The 19,520-nt window shown below is 45.1% G+C and overlaps 1 protein-coding gene across 1 annotated transcript in view; it reads right to left on the bottom strand.

Annotated features, from left to right (window-relative positions):
* The window catches only part of MCAM (melanoma cell adhesion molecule), a 279,907-nt gene that overhangs the window by 49,204 nt on the left and 211,183 nt on the right, over positions 1–19,520 (bottom strand). The window contains exons 9-12 of the mRNA XM_088443798.1: positions 8,366–8,481; positions 4,752–4,893; positions 4,544–4,668; positions 1,023–1,179 (exon numbers count right to left, since the gene is read on the bottom strand). Of these exons, the coding sequence (XP_088299924.1) occupies positions 1,023–1,179; positions 4,544–4,668; positions 4,752–4,893; positions 8,366–8,481 (540 nt within the window). The remainder of the gene's footprint in view (positions 1–1,022; positions 1,180–4,543; positions 4,669–4,751; positions 4,894–8,365; positions 8,482–19,520) is intronic.

Here is a 19,520-nt window from a genome sequence, read left to right as displayed (position 1 = left end):
CACCACTCAAACGGGAAAACTTCCAGAACAAGGTACATTTCAGCCACTCTGCCTTTTACCCTCACCAGACTAGCTCATTGATTTTGATCATTGAGACTTTTGGACACAGAAACTGAGTTCTATGGGCTACAGTTCTGCTACAAATAGACTGTTTTACCTGGTATAGATACATATACTTATGTATGGCAGGTTTTCTATTATATGATTTTTTTTTGTGTAGAATTCAGCAATATATCACGACTTGTATTGTATATACATTTGTGAAGTAGCTGTACCATTACCACGGTATTGTTTTACAAAATTTGGATGTGTAGGCTGTAATACAATAAATTGATACTTGAATAGACCTAATTACTATTACTTCAGACCAACTCCCTACTGTGTATATAAAACATCTATACACTCTTCACACTCAGCCACCAGACATATAGGGGTGAGCGCAGTATTTCTATGAACTATATTATCCTCAAGTAAGCTACTTCCATTGGTCATTACCATTGCCAGGAAAATTATATATCTGGTATGCAATAATGATTATATATGTTGTATGTGTCAAATAAACCTCCACATGAATGGCCGGACTCAGGGTTTCCCAGCAGAACACTGCCCAAAGCACCGACACCTATTTCCAGCATGTTTTCTCACCATAATGCATCCTGGTGACACATTTTGCCTAAGTAAATGATGCACATGTACCATATAGTATGATACAAAAGAAAACTGGATTAATCTGTTGATTCAAGGTCCAGTTCCATCACTTACATGACAATTGTAGGCACATTTGATAGTTTAGAGGGGTTAGTATGGGCACTCTGACAGTCCCATACACAGCAGGGTGAAATGCACTGTGTGTCATGACACATTTCTCCCATCACCATCATTACAAGTTTCTGCAACCCTTCTGTTGACTCGTACCAGATTTACTAGCCTTTATTGATCTCTTACATCGATTAACACATACTATACATACACATGTATTATGATATATATGTCATTCTCTGAAAAATATACATATGACTTACTTTCCTGTAAGAGGATATATCCCATGTCGTTGTCCAACTCATTGTAGGCCTTACATGTGATATTTTCATTAATCAAGTCTTGTGTCACCAACAAGGTCAGTTCGCTAACTACTCCATAATCACTTACACTGGAAACTTGAGCAATCTGAGCATTTACCTGTGAAATTAGACACATAGAATGAATGCAAGGAACAAATGTGATACAAAGTGATTAGTGAATAAATACTGAAAGCAGTGCGAACAGTAGAGACTTCCATTGACTGGAAAGATCATAAGTTTAGTACAGAGGGCCTGATTCTCATGTGCATGCAATGCCAATGTTTTTGCAACTGAGCGATTATTTGCTACAGTGCATGCACAGCAAATTCTGAAAACCCCTACGACGCATGCATTACACTGAGGGCCTGATTCAGAGCCGCTCGTAAGCGGCCGCTCGTTCGTTCCGACCGATGTTTGCACAACTGCGCATGCGTACGGATTTTAATACGCATGCGCGAACCAGTCAGTGCGGCCGAAAACCGTTTGTTCGCTAAATAGCGAATGCCTGCTATTTTGAGTGACAGGAGGCGTATGTGGGTGGTAACAGGGGAAGGTGCTTGAAAACGGGGAGTGGAAATCAGAAACGGGCGTTTTATGGGTGTGCATAATTAATACAGGAGCTTCATTGACCACGTCACTTGGTTGATTTATAGTCAGAACTGCTCGCAAGATTGTGGTAGGAAAAACCAACCACAAGAATAGCGAGCAGTTCATACGCTGTTCGATGTACTCGATTAATCTATTAAACAGCGGACATGACGTATGGTGCGAGCGGCCAGGGGGCGTCTTTTTCAAAATTACGACCGCAAGTTTTGTTCGCTCGTTCAGACATAGAGCCGTGAACAGACAGCAAAGTGCGAACGGTTCATTTGAATAGCCACCCCTTTTTAATGAACGAGCGAGTGCAAATAGCGTCCGGCTCTGAATCAGGCCCTGAGTGTATCCTGATGCATACGGGAGTGCTGGTATTAGGAATAGCGAGGCAAAGCCAGGGGCATTCCCGGGGGTGAACGGGATGTGGTCTAAAAAAATGCTGTCTCATGGGTGTGTTATGGCAGTATCGTGTGTGTCTCAGTGTAAGCGGCTGCATTCAGACGCACAGGCACAGAGGCCACGTTTAGGCGGAGTTCAGAAAAAGACACTGCATCTGTCATAGGCAGGTGCAAGTGTCGATGGTGAACGTGATGATGCACCAAAGGTGCATTGTTGAGAAGCACTGGTGGTGTTGCAGCTTCCCATGTGCATTGAATGTGGGTGTCATTGGACTTGCACATTCTGGCACATGCTAAAATTAGCATCTGCATATTATCCCTGCTGCAACTCCGTAAAAAGTCGCAGTCGCGGCTGCAATAGCGTGCATCTCTGAATCAGGCCCAGAGTATTGTTTCTAAAAAATTAGATGGACTATATAAGGTAGATAGATAGAAACTTACTAGATTCATTTTAAAGCAACTTTAATTATATTTTTAAATGAATTATACTGTACATATGTGTCTTCATATATCTATTCCTTTTGCACCATATGGTGCGAAACGCCTGACGCGATTCCCATTGCTTTTTCCTTCATTGTTCTACTTTTCTCTCAATTTTGTGTCTTAGGACCTGATTTTGAGATTTACACTAATGCAATCGAAACTGAGATCTTTCACGTATCGCAAAAATAAAATATGCTAATGCCTTCCAAGCTTAACCAAGCATGGAGGCACACACTGCTGCCTTCTCATATACGTCTGATGACATGCAACAGCATAAACATCGATGACATTAACGCAGATCGGACAGTCACGCAGCTTGTAAGTCAAGTCTGACCTGCCTCTAACAATACGGATCTCCTGACACGCTGAGAGCTCTCACTAACTTTGCGAGTGAATCCCACACACAGTGCAATCGCTGCACATGTGCAGTGCGGTGTTCGCATATGCACAATGGCTAACAATTACTCAATCTGCATAAATATCAGCATTGTGTAAATCTCGGAATCAGGCCTATAGTGTACTAGGTACTTATGATTAATGTTTTGGTGCAACTAAGTAGAAAAGTCTGTGGCATGACAAACAGGGCTATTTGGTACGATTTGAGCATAGGTGTAAGTGGACACATCTGTATATTTAAAATTTCTGATATATAAATACAGCTACTTATTGGAGCATATCCAATTGCATACGAGGTTTCCCCCGCAAATATTTACGCGGACATCATGACCAATTTTCTATTACACTCCAGATACCCATGGTATCCAAAAGAAAAAAATCGGTCGCATATTTTGGGGAAATTTAAAGGAAAAAATTGGGAACAACCTGTACCCTAAAGACAATTCCAAAAATATTGAGTAATGGTTATTAAGGTGCCTACAACACATCAGAACGACAGATCATGTAAAATATGCCCAAATCATAAGTCCCCACTCACGATCACGATGCGCATCCCCGCAGGTTGCACATCGCATCTTCAGATCTACCGTGCTGTAGGGCAGATCTGATAATCTCAAGTCACTATGCACTGGATAGTTTAGGAGGCACGATAGATCGTGTGTCAAACTGGCAGCTTTTTCAGACCAAATCGTGCCCACGACTGCCGGGGAGCTCCCGTGGAGAGTTCAGGGGGAAATCGTACACATCGTGGGATTGTGAGCACATCGCTATGTGTGTTTTTTTAAATATGCATTAAATGATTTGTGCATTTTTTAGAAAAAAAAATAGAAAAGCAATTTTTTTTTATTTATTACACATTAATAAAATTAAAAATGCAACAAAAGTAGCAAAAAAAGTGATTTAGGGGTAATTTTATACCAATTAAAAAAAAGAAAAAGAAAGATAATAAAGCAATTATTTTTTCAAGTAAATAAATGCTTTCATTTAATTTGGGGTACAAAAATGAACGAAAAATATTAATTTGGGATAATTGGAGGACATTACTGGATTTAACGACCAGTAATGACATTTAATTATTGGACCAATTAGGCTAACGGAAAGCTTCCAATTTCGTTGGAAGCCATTAGAGAGGGGGTATCCAAGGGATTCTGAAAGGGTCCCCGACATTGTAAGCTTAAAATAGGAATTTAAACTTTTTTTAGAAATTCTTTGGAGCTGCATGAAAATAGCTGTGGTAGTTCCTACAGAAATTACTGCAACTAATTTTCTACTCGGCAATTGAGTAGGAAAAATGTTGCGGCTGTGGGAAAGACCCAGCCCTGCAGGATTTTTCAAAATTTTGCGTGCAATTGCATATGACCCATTTATTTTTTTTAATATATGTATTTTACATTTTTAACTAATGGCAGTGAATGCCAATAGCAAAGGGATGTACCACATTTGTAGGAAGTTAGGATGACCCAGCTGTCTAAGGAAATAAAATGTAAACAATTCCACTTTTAATAAAAATCACATCCTTATTTAATGTTTCAAGCACAACAATATATTATATAACTTATATATTGTGAACATAGCAGGTATGCCTAACAAAATGCATACATGCTAAATTACCTCAGAGCCATTGATATACCAAGTTATTTGGGGAAGTGGATAACCAGTTGCCTTGCATCTTGCAATCACATTTTTGCCTTTTTGCACCCCTACATATTGTTGACTGACTTCCACATATGGTTTTCCTGCAAATAATGTGAAACATTAGATATGATGATCTTTGAACGCTGATTGATGTTTTATTTTTACAAATCACCACTTCCAATACCTTTCACAATCACTTGTAGCTCCTTGCTGACGGTAAGTACCGGTACACTAGGCAGGTCAACAACACATGTGTACTGCCCTCCATTACTGTAATCCTCCAAGCTAATGTTTAAGATAGGACCATTTGCTATTGTTATCTCATCCTGTATATGTCAAAAACACAAACAAAAAAACAGTATAGAGGTTACAAATCAGAATCACTGGAATTAGTTACATAGCTATTTCAGTTTAAAAAAGACATACGTCGATCAAGGGCAACCCTTCAGCCTCAAAATCCCTAGTCAGTAGAACTAGGTGAAGACAAAAAAATAAACAACAATAAAACATACAATACCATGTACACTAGTTTAATTTACCACATAGAAAAAAATGCGCAAACACACATATATCTTTTAAACATGGTTCTCAGTGAGTATGATGCTTATAAAATTGAGCCTGATGTACAAGTATTCACTAAAACGAGGCCTCAAAGTGACTGCAGAAATATGCTAGATACATAGTTATTGATATATCCAACCTTAAAAACAGCATACAAATCAATCCAGAACAAGAACAGAGTCAGTGACCATCAACATGTTAACTTAGGACATGTATATAGAACACACAGAGATATGTCTCCTAGGAATGGGTATGAAATACCGCCGGCCGCATGGCGGTTCGATTTCCGTCAGCGGCAGGCCGACATCAGCAGAGTTCCGAGCAGCGGAAGCCTGACAGCGCTGGAAATCCCGATCGTGGATAGGTGAGTATCTACTAACCTAACCTAACCTAACCCCCCTAACCCTAACCCTCCTTAGGGGTGCCTAACCCTATCTTCCCCCCCAAGTGCCTAACCCTAATCCCCCCTCTAAGTGCCTAACCCTAACCACCCCCTTCCCCGCTGCCTAAACCTAAGTCCCCCGGGGGGGTGCCTAATCCTAAATCCCCCCAGGGGGTGCCTAACCCTAATCCTCCCTCCCCCTAGCCTAACCCTCCCGGGGGGGTGCCTATCCCTAAGTCCCCCCCGGGAGCCCTAAACCTAACCCTCCCCCCCGCGGCTGTCCGCTCGCGGCGCCCGGCATCACTACGATTGGGATGCCGGGCGCCGGTCTCCCGGCATCGGGGAAATGCGGGCGTCTACATCAGTCGGGAAGCCGGCTGCCGGTATTTAGGCAGTCGGCTTCCCGATTGCTTCCCGTCTCCTAAGGGTTGGGTATGGGATGCCGCTAGTCAGAATCCCGCAACCCATAAGGAAAAAGGGTAAGACTAACCCTTACCCCTACCCCTCCCTCCATGGTGCCTAACGCTAACCTCCCCCCTAGTGCCTAAACCTAACCTCCCCCTCCCTGCACCCTAAACCTAACCCTCCCCCCTAGTGCCTAACCCTAACCCTCCCCGTAATGCCTAATCCTAACAATGCACACTAACCCTCCCCTAACGCCGGCTGTCGGGATTCTGGTACCCCGCACAACTACATTTCCTCTCCTAAATAGTGTGTTTTAAAGGTACACACAAGTCAAAATCACAAAGGGAACATCAGGAGCGAATGTGGATGGCAGCAACATGCATGTGGTTTGATTCTTTCAAAACTGGCAGACAATGGGGCATATTCAAATGTCGCTCCTGACCTATTCAGTTAGCAGGGATAATCTGCGCGCGAGTCCCAGAGACCCCGCACGCGAGTCCTCACAGTCGGCCTTTACCTGGCAGCACATGGAGGTGCAAGGTAAAATCCACATAAAAACCACCAAACTGGGCTCACGCGGGTGGGGAAAAAAACATTTATTCTGCAGTTTACGCGGAATCAGTGTGTTTCTGCGCGTGAGTTCCAATTTTTCGGCGCTGGAAAAAGGCTATTTTATTGAACAGCTTTTCCCCGCGCCGCAGGAATTTTGGCCGGCAATTGGTCGCGGGGTAAACCCTGCGGCTAGTTGGATGTGCCCCAATGGATGCGATTGTATGCAAACTGCATGTTCTGCTGAATCTGAAGGGCCTCGCCCTCTATGAACCTTGTTACTCAGTGGACCTGCTAAAATAAGGAGAATTGGTCCCTGCCTTGCTGTCAGAGAAGTGAAAAGCATGACTCGATGGTCAAGATAGAGCTCCAGAATAATAGTGACTATAGTCCACTACAGTAGGGTCGGGTTCTATTATATGCCTATGTGATATAAATATCTATATATTAATTCTATAAGGTTTTCTTACTGTGAGACCTATTTTGAGAGAAAAACTGAATGTAAAAATATGGTTGCGGTATCAAAATTAAGGTCTTACCATGTAGAAGTGCCGGTTGAAGAGATTGGGGCAATGGTTTGGGTGGGGCGGAGCGGCAAAGTTCTCATGTAAAGTAGTGTGTTATAATGACAGCATTCCCACTAACTGATTAGACTAAATCACATGACTGTGCATTATTTCCCATTGGCCACACACTTACAGTGTAACCGCTCACTTGAACTAAATCCAACTGTCACATGACAAATCCAACTGTACACAACAGCATCACTCATACAGACACTACTCACAGGAAGGTAGCACATCCCTGCTTCACTGACAGCGGCACATCCCTGCCTCACTGACAGCGGCACATCCCTGACTCACTGACAGCGGCACATCCCTGACTCACTGACAGCGGCACATCCCTGCTTCTCTGACAGCGGCACATCCCTGCCTCACTGACAGCGGCACATCCCTGCCTCACTGACAGCGGCACATCCCTGCCTCACTGACAGCGGCACATCCCTGCTTCACTGACAGCGGCACATCCCTGCTTCACTGACAGCGGCACATCCCTGCCTCGCTGACAGCGGCACATCCCTGTTTCACTGACAGCGGCACATCCCTGCCTCACTGACAGCGGCACATCCCTGCTTCACTGACAGCGGCACATCCCTGCCTCACTGACAGCGGCACATCCCTGCCTCACTGACAGCGGCACATCCCTGCCTCACTGACAGCGGCACATCCCTGCCTCACTGACAGCGGCACATCCCTGCCTCACTGACAGCGGCACATCCCTGCCTCACTGACAGCGGCACATCCCTGCCTCACTGACAGCGGCACATCCCTGCCTCACTGACAGCGGTACATCCCTGCCTCACTGACAGCGACACATCCCTGCCTCACTGACAGTGCATATGTGTGTGTGCATGTGATAGGGAATATAGATTGTAAGCTCTTCTGGGGCAGGGACTGATGTGAATGGCCAATTATTCACTGTAAAGCGCTGCGGAATATGTGTGCGCTATATAAATAACTGGTAATAAATAATAAATAAATAATAATAATAATTCTCACTTGTAGCTTCCTCTTTTTTTATCCCCAGCATTTCCTGGCCTCCCCTATCTCTTCCCTGGCCCTTCTCCATGAAACCATGGCTATTTTTCAGATGCACTATCTGTTGTCCTTATTTAAAAAATGGGAGGGGGAGGTGCCAATGCTCTCTCTGGCACAGGGCACCAAAAAGTCTAGTTATGGCTCTGGTATCAACCATACTAAAAGCAGGTGTTAACATGGGATATGACCAATTATTAGTAGGAAACACTACTTTGTGGTCTTGATGTGTAGCTTAGATAAGACTAGTAACCGTAATGGAATACATAACGCTACTGATGCCGTCTGAGCCAGATGATAACTTACTCGTTTCCATTGGATCTCTGTTTGAACTGATGCATTTGCCTGACAGGTTACACTCAAAACACTTCCAAGCATCACAATAACAGGGGACTCTTCAGAAAACACAGGAGGATCCAGAACTAGGAAAGGGGAGAAGATAGGTTAAACACTATGATATAAACTATGTGATTATATTCAAATAATATTTAATTCTAAGTACAGTAGCATTTGTCAGAAAACTCTGTGTGTGGCACCCAAAGTGTGCTTACCATGTCCATTTGCAGTTGGTCTTCACACTGCCTCCTTGTGCTCCATGCTGACTGTGCTGTCTCTGCCATTCTCCCTGCCTATAAGGGAGGGTGCATGACACTTTGCTAGCTTGTGTGGTCATGTGACCACTGACATCATGGAGGTAGGCAGTTCAAATGAGACTTCCTATTATGGGCTTACAATCTTGCTCCAGCTACTTTGCTACTGACATTGCTCGTGTATTACAGTGTACGAACACTGGTATTTCTATGACCATTCTTCTCTGTTATATCCCTGTAGCTTCTAATTCCTTTCTTGTTTGTGACTCTCCTCTGCTAAACGACTATAGCTAATCTGTGACCTCTCAAGTATTCAGGGCCGGCTCTAGGGGTGTTCGAGCAGTGCGGTTGCACAGGGGCGCCACCCACAGAGGACGCACCCCTCCCCAACATCCCGATTTCAGCGGAACAGCATTGTCCCACTTTTCCACCTGTGGGCTGAAGTGGCCCGCGGGTGGTCAAATCGGGAGGTTGGGGACCCCCGCCGCCGCAACTGTGCAGCGGTGCCGGACCCCCGGAGTGTGAATGGATGCAGCGCATGCAGGAAAGGGCTGGGGAAAGCCCAGCCAGTGACAGAGGAGGCTGGGGAAAGCCCAGCCAGTGTGGGCACGCTTCCTAATAACGTCACTTAGGGGTGTGGCCTATGGTAATGAGGCCACGCCCCCAATTTCGGCCGCCGGGCGCATCGTGACGGGCCAGCACAGGGTGCCCAGACCCCTGGAGCCAGCCCTGCAAGTATTACTTCGGCTTGTTGACACCTCTTTGTGCAATCCTCTACCATTCTATCATACTAGAAACCAGTGCAGTGGGCTGCAACCTGTGTACTGGATGCAGTGAAGCCCAAACCTCCTTGCAGGGGTCCCTGTGAATACCACCAGTGTACTAGACTCCATGCTTCTGTTTCTAGTTGTGTAAATACTAGCTGTTGGATCGAGAATCCTGACTCTCCACAGATTTATGACAGATTTATGACAGGCATTAAACACCTTTATGCTATTTTAAGTTATTGGCTTGTTTATGTCCTTGCCGACTTTTAGCTTAGCGTTTCAACTAATTTATGTCTCTACACAGTTGTATATTGGATATAAGATAACATTGAGGTCTGTATATAAATATATCCAATGAAGTGATAAGATGTGCTGTAACTAAGGGCAACACAAATAGTCAACTATGGCCCACATTCAGAGCCGTACGCTCTGAGCAGAGCGCACGCTCTGAATGAGGGCCGTCCTCCATAACTATGGAGCGTCCTCCTGGACGCTCATATAGCTGTGGGTCACCACCCACAGCCTATACGAGCGTGCAGTTTGATGACCGCGATGGTCGTGACCATCGTGACCATCGAAACTGCGAGCCGGAGCCTGCGGTTGAGGTTTTCAACCGCAAGGACCGAAGTAATTTTGGCTCTATCAGAGCCAAAATCACTCCCACTGACATCACTAGTGATGTCAGTGGGCCGGCTTCTGACAGGAGGCGTTCCTTTGGGAACGCCCCCGTCAGGGAGGCACGCCCCCGGCACGCCCACCAAAGGGGGCGTGCTGTCAATCAACATCGACAGCACGCCCCCTTTGATCAGACACAACGAGTGAAGGAAAGTCCTTCGCTCGTCGCGTCTGGCGCATGCGCACGACGGAGCTCCCTCCGTCGTGTGCATGCTCAGTGCAGACCATCGACCCACTTGCGAGCGTACAGCCGCTCGCGAGTGGGTCTGAATCAGGCCCTATGTCTTATGATGTAAACACAAGGCTAAAAATAAATGTACATAGTAAAAAAAATTTAGGAGGGCATATTCAAGCCTACCAGCATCTGATAATTCCTTTAGTATATCAAGCAGAGTTAAATAATGTATCAACTTTGGGTACTTGGACAGTTTGTCTGAAAACTGCAGATTTGGATGAGCTCATCCAATCAAGGGTCTGCAATGTCAGAACTTAAGGTGCCCACACACATACCGACTTTTCATCCAATTTGGCCGATTTCGATGAATTGTGACGACAGATCATGTAAAAAATGGCCAAATCGTGAGTTTCTACACTTGATCACGATGCCGATGCGCGTCCCCGCTCGTCGTACATCGCATCTTCAGATCTGCCGTGCTGTAGGGCAGATTAGCCAATCTGGGATACAATGCACTGGCTGCAAGATAGATCTTAAGTCAGATTGGACATTTTTAACTCCAAATCGTGACCACGACTGCCTGGGGAGAGTTCAGGGAGAGTTCAGGGGAAATCGTGTACATTGGCTGATTGGGAGCAAGTCGGTATGTGTGTGGGCACCATTAGGCACTGTCTTCAGATTCTGGAGAGATTCAGGACACAGAAGACCAGGGACGTACAGTCAGGGTAGAGCCTCCCCTGTCATACTCCTGAGATTTGAAATAAAAATTATGTAAACACAAAGAAGATATTTCTAACTTATAAACATCTTCTTTGTTTATTGTAATAATTTTTATTGTTAACACTCAGTAGCTTTGTGAAGCTCCCTGGGACTGCTTCTGTATAGTCAGACACTGCTTGCAGAGCTTGGGGCGGGGCCACACCATGGGCAATAAGCTGCACATAAAGAGAGCTAATAGAGGCATGCCTCTGAGTATGGGGGAGCACTGATGGACACCTTGGATGTGTCATGTGACCAGGAACTGCACTGCAGTGTTTAGAGATTGGAGCTCAGTCAGCAGCAAGAGAATACACAAATCTGCAGGTAGGAGAGTGTCATGTGACCAGGACGTGCTCGGCAGTGTTTAGAGATCGGAGCTCAGTCAGCAGCAGCAAGAGAAGACACAGTGATGCAGATAGGAGAATCAATGGACACTGAAGCTCAGTGTAGTGAGGGAGAGTTACAATGAGTAGGGGGTGAGACAGACTCCCAGCACTCAGACCCATCTCAAATGCGTGCTTCACTAGCCATTGACCTCACCGCACATCACCGCCGAAGGCTACCAGGTTTGAAGTCATTATCAGGGACCACTGGCAAGTACAGTTTTCATAAAGATCTATACATTATTGGAAAATACTGGGCCTGATTCAGAGCTGCTCGCTCTGACAGAGCGCTCGCTTTGAATCAGGGCCAGGCTTTTTTTGGGGGGGTCGGCCTCTTGGCCGCTCGCATAGCTGTGGGTGACCACCCACAGCTATTGCGAGTGGCCATGATGATGGTCGCGATGGTCAAGACCATCGCGACCATCGGGATTGCGACAAGACCCTTGTGGTAGGGTCTCATGGCCGCAAGCCCGAGAGATTTCGGCTCTAACAGAGCCAGAATCTCTCCACTGACATCACTCGTGATGTCAGTGGGGCCGCCCCCAAACGGCTCTGTTCGGGCAGCCATCCCCCCGGCCCACCCACCAAAGGGGGCGAACTGTCACTCAACATCAACAGCTTGCCCCCTTTGGTGCGAGACCCGGAGCGACGGATTACCTGTCGCTAGCCAGGTCTCGCGCATGCGCACGATGGAGCCGGCTCCGCCGTGCGCATGCGCTGTGGGCCACCATCGACCCGGTTGCGAGCGCTCAGCGCTTGCGACCGGGTCTGAATCAGGCCCACTGTACGGTAAATTACATAATACATCGATGATAAAACAGGACAGTGATACACAATTACACAGATCTACATATAAACATAGAACATAATTATGTAGAGAGTACAAGATGACATAAGAGTTTGGTAAAGGACTTGCACGAAAAACATGAACATTTCAACCTAATCACATACAGAAGCAAATAACCATGGGACGTAACAGGGACAAGTGAGGAAGATGGACAATGGATAGACATGAGACATAGCATAGACCACCCTGCCATGAGAAATGTTTTTATAAAGGAGTCTGGTATTTACATGTACATGTTATTTTAATGTTATTTTAATTGTATTAGTTTTATTAACATTTTTATGAACACATATATCTATATATAGATAGATAGATAGATAGATAGATATTATAGGATGGCATTTGTGCTTAGCGCTACACCTATGCGTATGATATACTGAGTGTTATATGCAAGAAATGTGCATCTGCAGAGGTTGAGGAAAAGCTTGTGACTATGTGACGTCTACACAAATCAAACCAAAGTTTTAGTAAAATATCAAGATGATTTAATGCTAATTTACTTCAATCATCATTTGGAGTCACAGTGCTCCGATAAAATGATATGGATGAGGCAAGTCTCCGTATGCCAGTAGTTATGTGAGAGCGTATCAGGTCGTTTATGGGGTAGAGACTGCCAGGGACATTATTCGGCTCCTTCAGGGTGCCTCTATCCATATTTCCTGTGGAACTACGTTACCCTTGTCGCACCTGTGGTGCGGGAACAACCTACTCTCCCCTAGAGTCCAATGATAATGAGTGGTGATGAAAGACCAGGGTAGTGAATGGGCCCTTTTATCCTATGTCACCCCTGCAAGTGCACAGTGTAGATGTTATGATGTTTGTAAACAGTCACGAGAAAAGACAGACTGCAGCTGTGGCGTCCTGCGCTGAGACTTACCCTTGCCTTGCAGGAGGTTGGACAACCGTAATGCACTGTACCCCAGGTCTCTACCCCACCAGTGACCTGATACGCTCTCACATAACTACTGGCATACGGAGACTTGCCTTATCCATATAATTTTATAGGAGCACTATGACTCCAAATGATGACTGAAGTATATTAGCATTAAATCACCTTGATATTTTACTATAACTCTGGCTTGATTTGTGTAGACATCACAGACACAAGCTTTTCCTCAACCTCTGCAGATGCACATTTCTTTCATATGACACTCAGTATATTATACGCATAGGTGTAGCGCTAAGCACAAACCCCATGAATAGTACGTATATAGGTGAGAGTGGATGACTCGTGTGCTGAGCTGCTCCCACCCACATTAGAATTTGGCAGAGCGCTACTACGGATATAATGCAATAAGGCAAGCTCAGGGAGGACAGAAACCTCTCGTGGAGCAGAAGGGCATGTACAGTATTTTTTTTATTTCTGACTTTTTATATTAAGGATCTTCGCGGGAGCACTGCCCAGCGGCCAATGTGAAGAGACGTAAGTAAGAGAGTGGTAAGTACTGCAGTGGGGCCTGTTCTACACTGGGAGGAGGCACAGCATAAGGGGCACTACTAGGGGCATTACTGGAGGCACAACATAAAGGGCACTACTGGGGCACTGCATAATGGGCAGTACTGAGGGCACTACATAAGGGGCACTGCATAATGGGCACTACTAGGGGCACTGCATAATGGGCACTACATAAGGGGCACTACTAGGGGCATTATGGGGGACATTGCATAAGAGGCGCTACTGGGGGCACTGCATAATGTGTACTACTGTGGGCACTGCATAAGTGCACTACTAGGGTCTTTACTGGGGGCACAACATAAGGGGCACTACTAGTGGTATTACTGGGGGCACGGCATAATGGGGACTACTGGAGGCACTGCATAATGGGCACTACTGGGGGCACTGCATAATGGGCACTACTGGAGGCACTGCATAATGGGCACTACTGGGGGCACTGCAGAAGGGGCTCTAATACAGGGGGCATTGCATGAGGGGCTCTTATACAGGGGCATTGTATAATGGGCACAACTACAGTGGCATTGTATAAGGAGCTCTTATACAGGGGGCATTGCATAATGGGCACAACTACAGTGGCATTGCATAAGGAGCTCTTATACAGGGGGCATTGCATAATGGGCACAACTTCAGGGGGCATTGTACAAGGGGCTCTAATACAAAGAGGCACTGCATAAGGTGGACTACTACAGGGGACACTTCATTCGTTTTTATTAATAATAAGCCTTTCAAAATTGCATATACTGTAAGACTTTTTTTTCTTGCGGCCCACACACTCTTAGGGCCTGATTCAGAGCCGGACGCAATTAGCGCTCGCTCGTCCTGAAAATAGGGGTGGCTATTCGAATGAACCGTTCGCTGTTTGCGGTCTGTTCACGCCTCTAGGTCTGAACGAGCGTACAAAACTTGCGGTCGTTTTTTGGGAAACTACGCCCCCTGGCCGCTCGCATCCTACGTCATGTCCGCTATTTATTAGATTAATCGAGTACATCGAACAGGGTATGAACTGCTCGCTATTCTTGTGGTTGGTTTTTGCAACCACAATTTTGCGAGCAGTTCTGGCTTAAAAAAAACCCAGTGACTTGGTCAATGACGCTGCTGTTTTAAATATGCACACCCATAAAATGCCCGTTTTGACCTTTAAGCACGCCTGCGATCGGATCTCCACTCCCCGTTTTCAAGCACCTTCCCCTGTTACAACCCACATACGCCTCATTCTGTCACTCAAATTAGCAGGCATTCGCTATTTTGCGAGCACATGAATTTCGGCCGCACTGACTGGTTCGCGCATGCGTATAACGATACGTACGCATGCACAGTTGGGCAAACATCGCTCGGAGCGAACCAGCTGCCGCTTACGAGTAGCTCTGAATCAGGCCCTTAGACCATGAATTTTCGGCCCGGTTGGTATTTTGAGTTTGACATGCCTGTTCTACAAAGACCAGACCTGAAGGTGCGGCACATGTCGGCAGTGAGGTGCTTTTAGTAATTGGCTCCCCAAGGAGAACAATGCTTCTTAACACCAGACAGGACATCATTTTATTTTGGATGACATATGACCATACAGTTACACTAATGTGGGAGGCACATTGCTCATTGGACAATTGAGCATTTACCATCTGTATCAGGAGAACAGGTAAATCCAGAGCCATAATGGGACTAAAAATAAGCCCTGGCATTAAAAGCACACAGGCACACCTCGCGTCAGCATCTGGCTCCTGGCATAGATTCCTCCCCTTACTATTCCTGACTCCTCCCACTTTTTTGTCTATGCTCTTACAAATATCATTAATATTAGAACAACATACAAGTGTACATCATTCTCTGTATTAAAATACACACAACAATGCACATCCTGCAGGGGGATTCAAACATGTGCCATACTCAGACATTTGGTATTTGGTTGGTTGATTCTGTTAATTATAGCTGGCACTACATTGGTATAGGTCACGCACAAAGAAAAGGGAAGGCATTTTCCAAATTAACCAAGCCCTAGCTTAGCGGTCGTAGAGGATTTTATATTAGAATTTTTCAGGGCAGGGGTGCTAAACACAGAGGATAACACATCTGTGCACACCAAAGCAGAGCCAAAACTACACATTTTGGTACTCTTTTTTCATAAAGATCATTGGTGCCGTCATCCGCAAGTGAATCAGGGAGAACTGACGCATTCGAAAAAAACAGGTGTAGTCTCGCTGGGAAAGGGCGTGACCTCATAATAGTAGCCTCAATTCAAATTATGCCACATAGTAGTGCCCCTTCGTCACATTACACCGACACTAGTGTCCCTTACAACGAGATGTAGTGTCCCTTATTCACGTTACGCCACACAGTAGTCGATTTTCACGTCATGTCACACAGTAGTGCCCCTTATTCACAATATGCCATATGCCCCTTATTCACGTTACGCCACACAGAGCCATATCACGTTGTGCTACACAGGGCCCTTTCACGGTATTCCAAACAGGGCCCATTCATGTTATGCCACACAGGGCATATTCATGTTATGCCACACAGAGCCCAATCATGTTATGCCACACAGTAACATCCTTATACACATTATGCAACACAGTAGTAGTGCCCCTTATAACACTTCATGCCATGCAGTAGTAGTGCCCCTTATACATTATACCACACACAGTAATGCCCCTTACAACACATTATGATACACATTATGCCACACAGTAGAGCCCTTTATAACACTTTATGCCACACAGTAATGCCTCTTACACATTATGCCACACTCATTATAACCCATTATGCCACACTGTAATGTCCCTTATAACATTATACCACACACAGTAATGCACCTTATAACATTATGCTACACACAGTAATGCCCTTTATGACATTATGCCACACATAGTATTGTCCCTTATATCTTTATGCCACACATATTAATGCCCCTTATAACATGCCACATGCAGTAATGCCCCTTATAACATTATACCACAAAATAACGCACTTACACAGTATGCCCCCCACACCCCTGTGTCCCACCAGCAACATCTCACTTCTCCCTTTGTGTATCCAGCAGCCTCTGTCCTCCCCCAGTGTGCAAGATCAGCAGGTGAATTTGGTGCCCAGCATCCAGCGCACCAGCAGCAGCCACAGTCATGGAGAGATAGTGTCACCATCATGTGAATCTGGCGCCAGTCACAAGCCAATCAGAGCTCCAGAAACTGGCAGGCGCTGCTGATTGATTGGCTCGCAACCAGTGCCAGATTCGAATGAAGGCGGCGCTGACTCTCAAGGGCTATCTCTGCAAGCCCACCAAATTCACAATGCTGCCATCCGGGCCCCCCATGGCGGCACTGGCCAGACCGGCCTATCTGGCTATCAACCCTTCTGGAATTTGCCAGAACTGTTAGATGGCCAATCCATATCAGTGGGGTTGGGTAAGGAATGCCGGCGCTCGAGATCCTAGCGATCAACAGCCCAATGCCAGCATCCCGACAGGGTTAGGATACCGACATCTGTTGGTAGGTATCCTAACCCTACCCCTAACTCTCCCTCCCCTCACCCTGAACTAAACCCGCCAGTGCCTAACCCTCCCTGTCTAGTCCCTAACCATAACACAACCACCTAGTGTCTAACCCTAACCATCATCCTAGTGTCCAACCCTAATCCTCCCTATCCGCCCACTACTTACCTTCGGGATCTCAGCGATCGGAATGTCGACGCTAGGATTCTGACAGGTGTCAGGGTTATGATGACGATATTCTAAGTGCCAGCATACCATGTGCTGGGATTGTGACTACATCCCTATCAGTGTATACAGTACAATATGAACACTGTTATTGTTCAGTGGTGTTTATTCCTTTTGGAGGTTTAATCAATAATATAGGACTCTGTGAACATATTGTAGAGAGCCTCAGACTGTTTTTCAATAGAAAAATGGGTGATCCTCCCTCCGGAGCTTACTAATATGAAAAACTGGTGAAAAGATGAATACAATGAAAAAAAAAAAATTTAATTACATTCCTTTTTGCAAGAAAATGTCATATGAGTTCTTTCATTCACAGAGATTCATATAATACACCTTCTCCTTATTAAATCTTCCTCCAATGTATTCTCTGATAAAAATTTCTCATAAATCGGCAGGGCTTTCAGAGCTAAACTTAACATGTCTAAGACTGAGCTGATCATCTTCCCACCCTCTTCCATTACGTCTCTTCCCACAATTTCATTATCTATTGATGACAAAACTATCTCCACTAGCCCCAAAGTGCGCTGTCTTATCCTAGACTCCTCCCTCTCCTTTAAGCCACACATTCAGCCCCTCTTGCAGTCTTGCCGTTTCCATCTCAAAAATATTTCCAGGATTAGACCCTTCCTCACCCTGGATGCTACTAAAACCGTCATCCACTCACTGGTCATCTCCAGATTGGACTACTGTAACCTTCTCCTAGCTGGCCTCCCAGTCTCCCACCTCTCTCCACTACATGCAGTCCTCAATGCTGCGGCCCGGCCCATCTTCTTCTCCAGATGTTGTACATCTGCTTCCCCTCTCCTTCAAGCCCTACACTGGCTCCCCTTCCCCTTCAGATGCCAATTCAAAGTTCTTACACTCGCCTACAAAGCCCTCACCAAATCCTCTCCCACTTACATCTCTGACCTCATCTCCCTTCACACTCCAGCCCATCCACTTCGATTTTGCCTGTGCTGCTCCCTATCTTTGGAACTCTCTCCCTGTCAGACTCTCCACCTCTCTACAAATCTTCAAACAGGCTCTCAAGATGCACTACTTCATCAAGGCCTTCCAGCTCTCATCCTAACCCACTTCATGCTCTTTTCTCCCTATCTACCCCTTCTGTGTCACACCTGTCTGTCTGCTCCTCCACTTTAGAATGTAAGCTCTCACATGCAGGGACCTCTTCCCTCATGTGCTTCTCCTTACACTTTCTTCTTCTCCTTACTCCCCACAAGGGCACCTAACACTTGACTGCTAACTCCCTGCTGCTTATTGTGAGCTATTGTTTGGAGGTTAGGGGAGCCTCACTGGGAGTATCCACCCTTAGGCTGCTTAAAGTTGCGCACAAGGAATTTTCTACTGTTTATTTTGTGATTTTATGTTTTTCAGATTTGGATACAATACTTATTAACAAGTATCAAACTGCAGCTGATTGAACAATTTGATACCCATATGATACATTGTATTGGAACCCAGAAGTTTGCTTTACGGGTTTTTTGCTTATATTTTAACTATGGTAAAATAATTTTTTGTATATGTTTAGTTTTTAATTGTATATGTGCACATATTTTCTTTTGTGATTTATGTGAATACATTTATATATTTTTTTTAAATTAATGAATTTTTTTTATAAATTTTCTTAAAACAATTAAAAAAAAATTACAGAAAAACTAAATAAATGCTGCAGACATGGAAAATAAATGTGGTGCAGAAAATAACATTAAACAGTGTAGTAAAGTAATTATAATAATCAAAACAGGATATACGCAAACCCACATCTTAGAAATGTAGTATACCATGTACCCATTCGGGTACACATAGCCTGAGACCAAGGATGGGTATATGAGGCATAGAACACATAAAAAATAATTTACAGAAATACACTGCCAATAGAGAACCAAAATAAATAACCGCATACCGAGACAGGAGAAATAAAATAAAACAAACCATGTTCACCAGTATAGCAAACTAAAATAAAAAGCCCAAAGCAAACCCCCCCATAACCCCCACTCCGTATAACCTAACCCCAACTGTGGCATACTTGGATCACTAAATACCCCACCTCCCCCAACTACACTAAACTACCTAAGAACCCCCTCCCTCAACTCAAATTAAGGA

The sequence above is a fragment of the Taudactylus pleione genome, unplaced genomic scaffold (assembly GCF_031769625.1).
Source record: "Taudactylus pleione unplaced genomic scaffold, aTauple2 ptg000334l, whole genome shotgun sequence".
Taxonomy (NCBI): domain Eukaryota; kingdom Metazoa; phylum Chordata; class Amphibia; order Anura; family Myobatrachidae; genus Taudactylus; species Taudactylus pleione.
The sequence above is the reverse complement of the archived record's forward strand: the minus strand, read 5'-3'. Positions and strand labels throughout refer to the sequence as shown.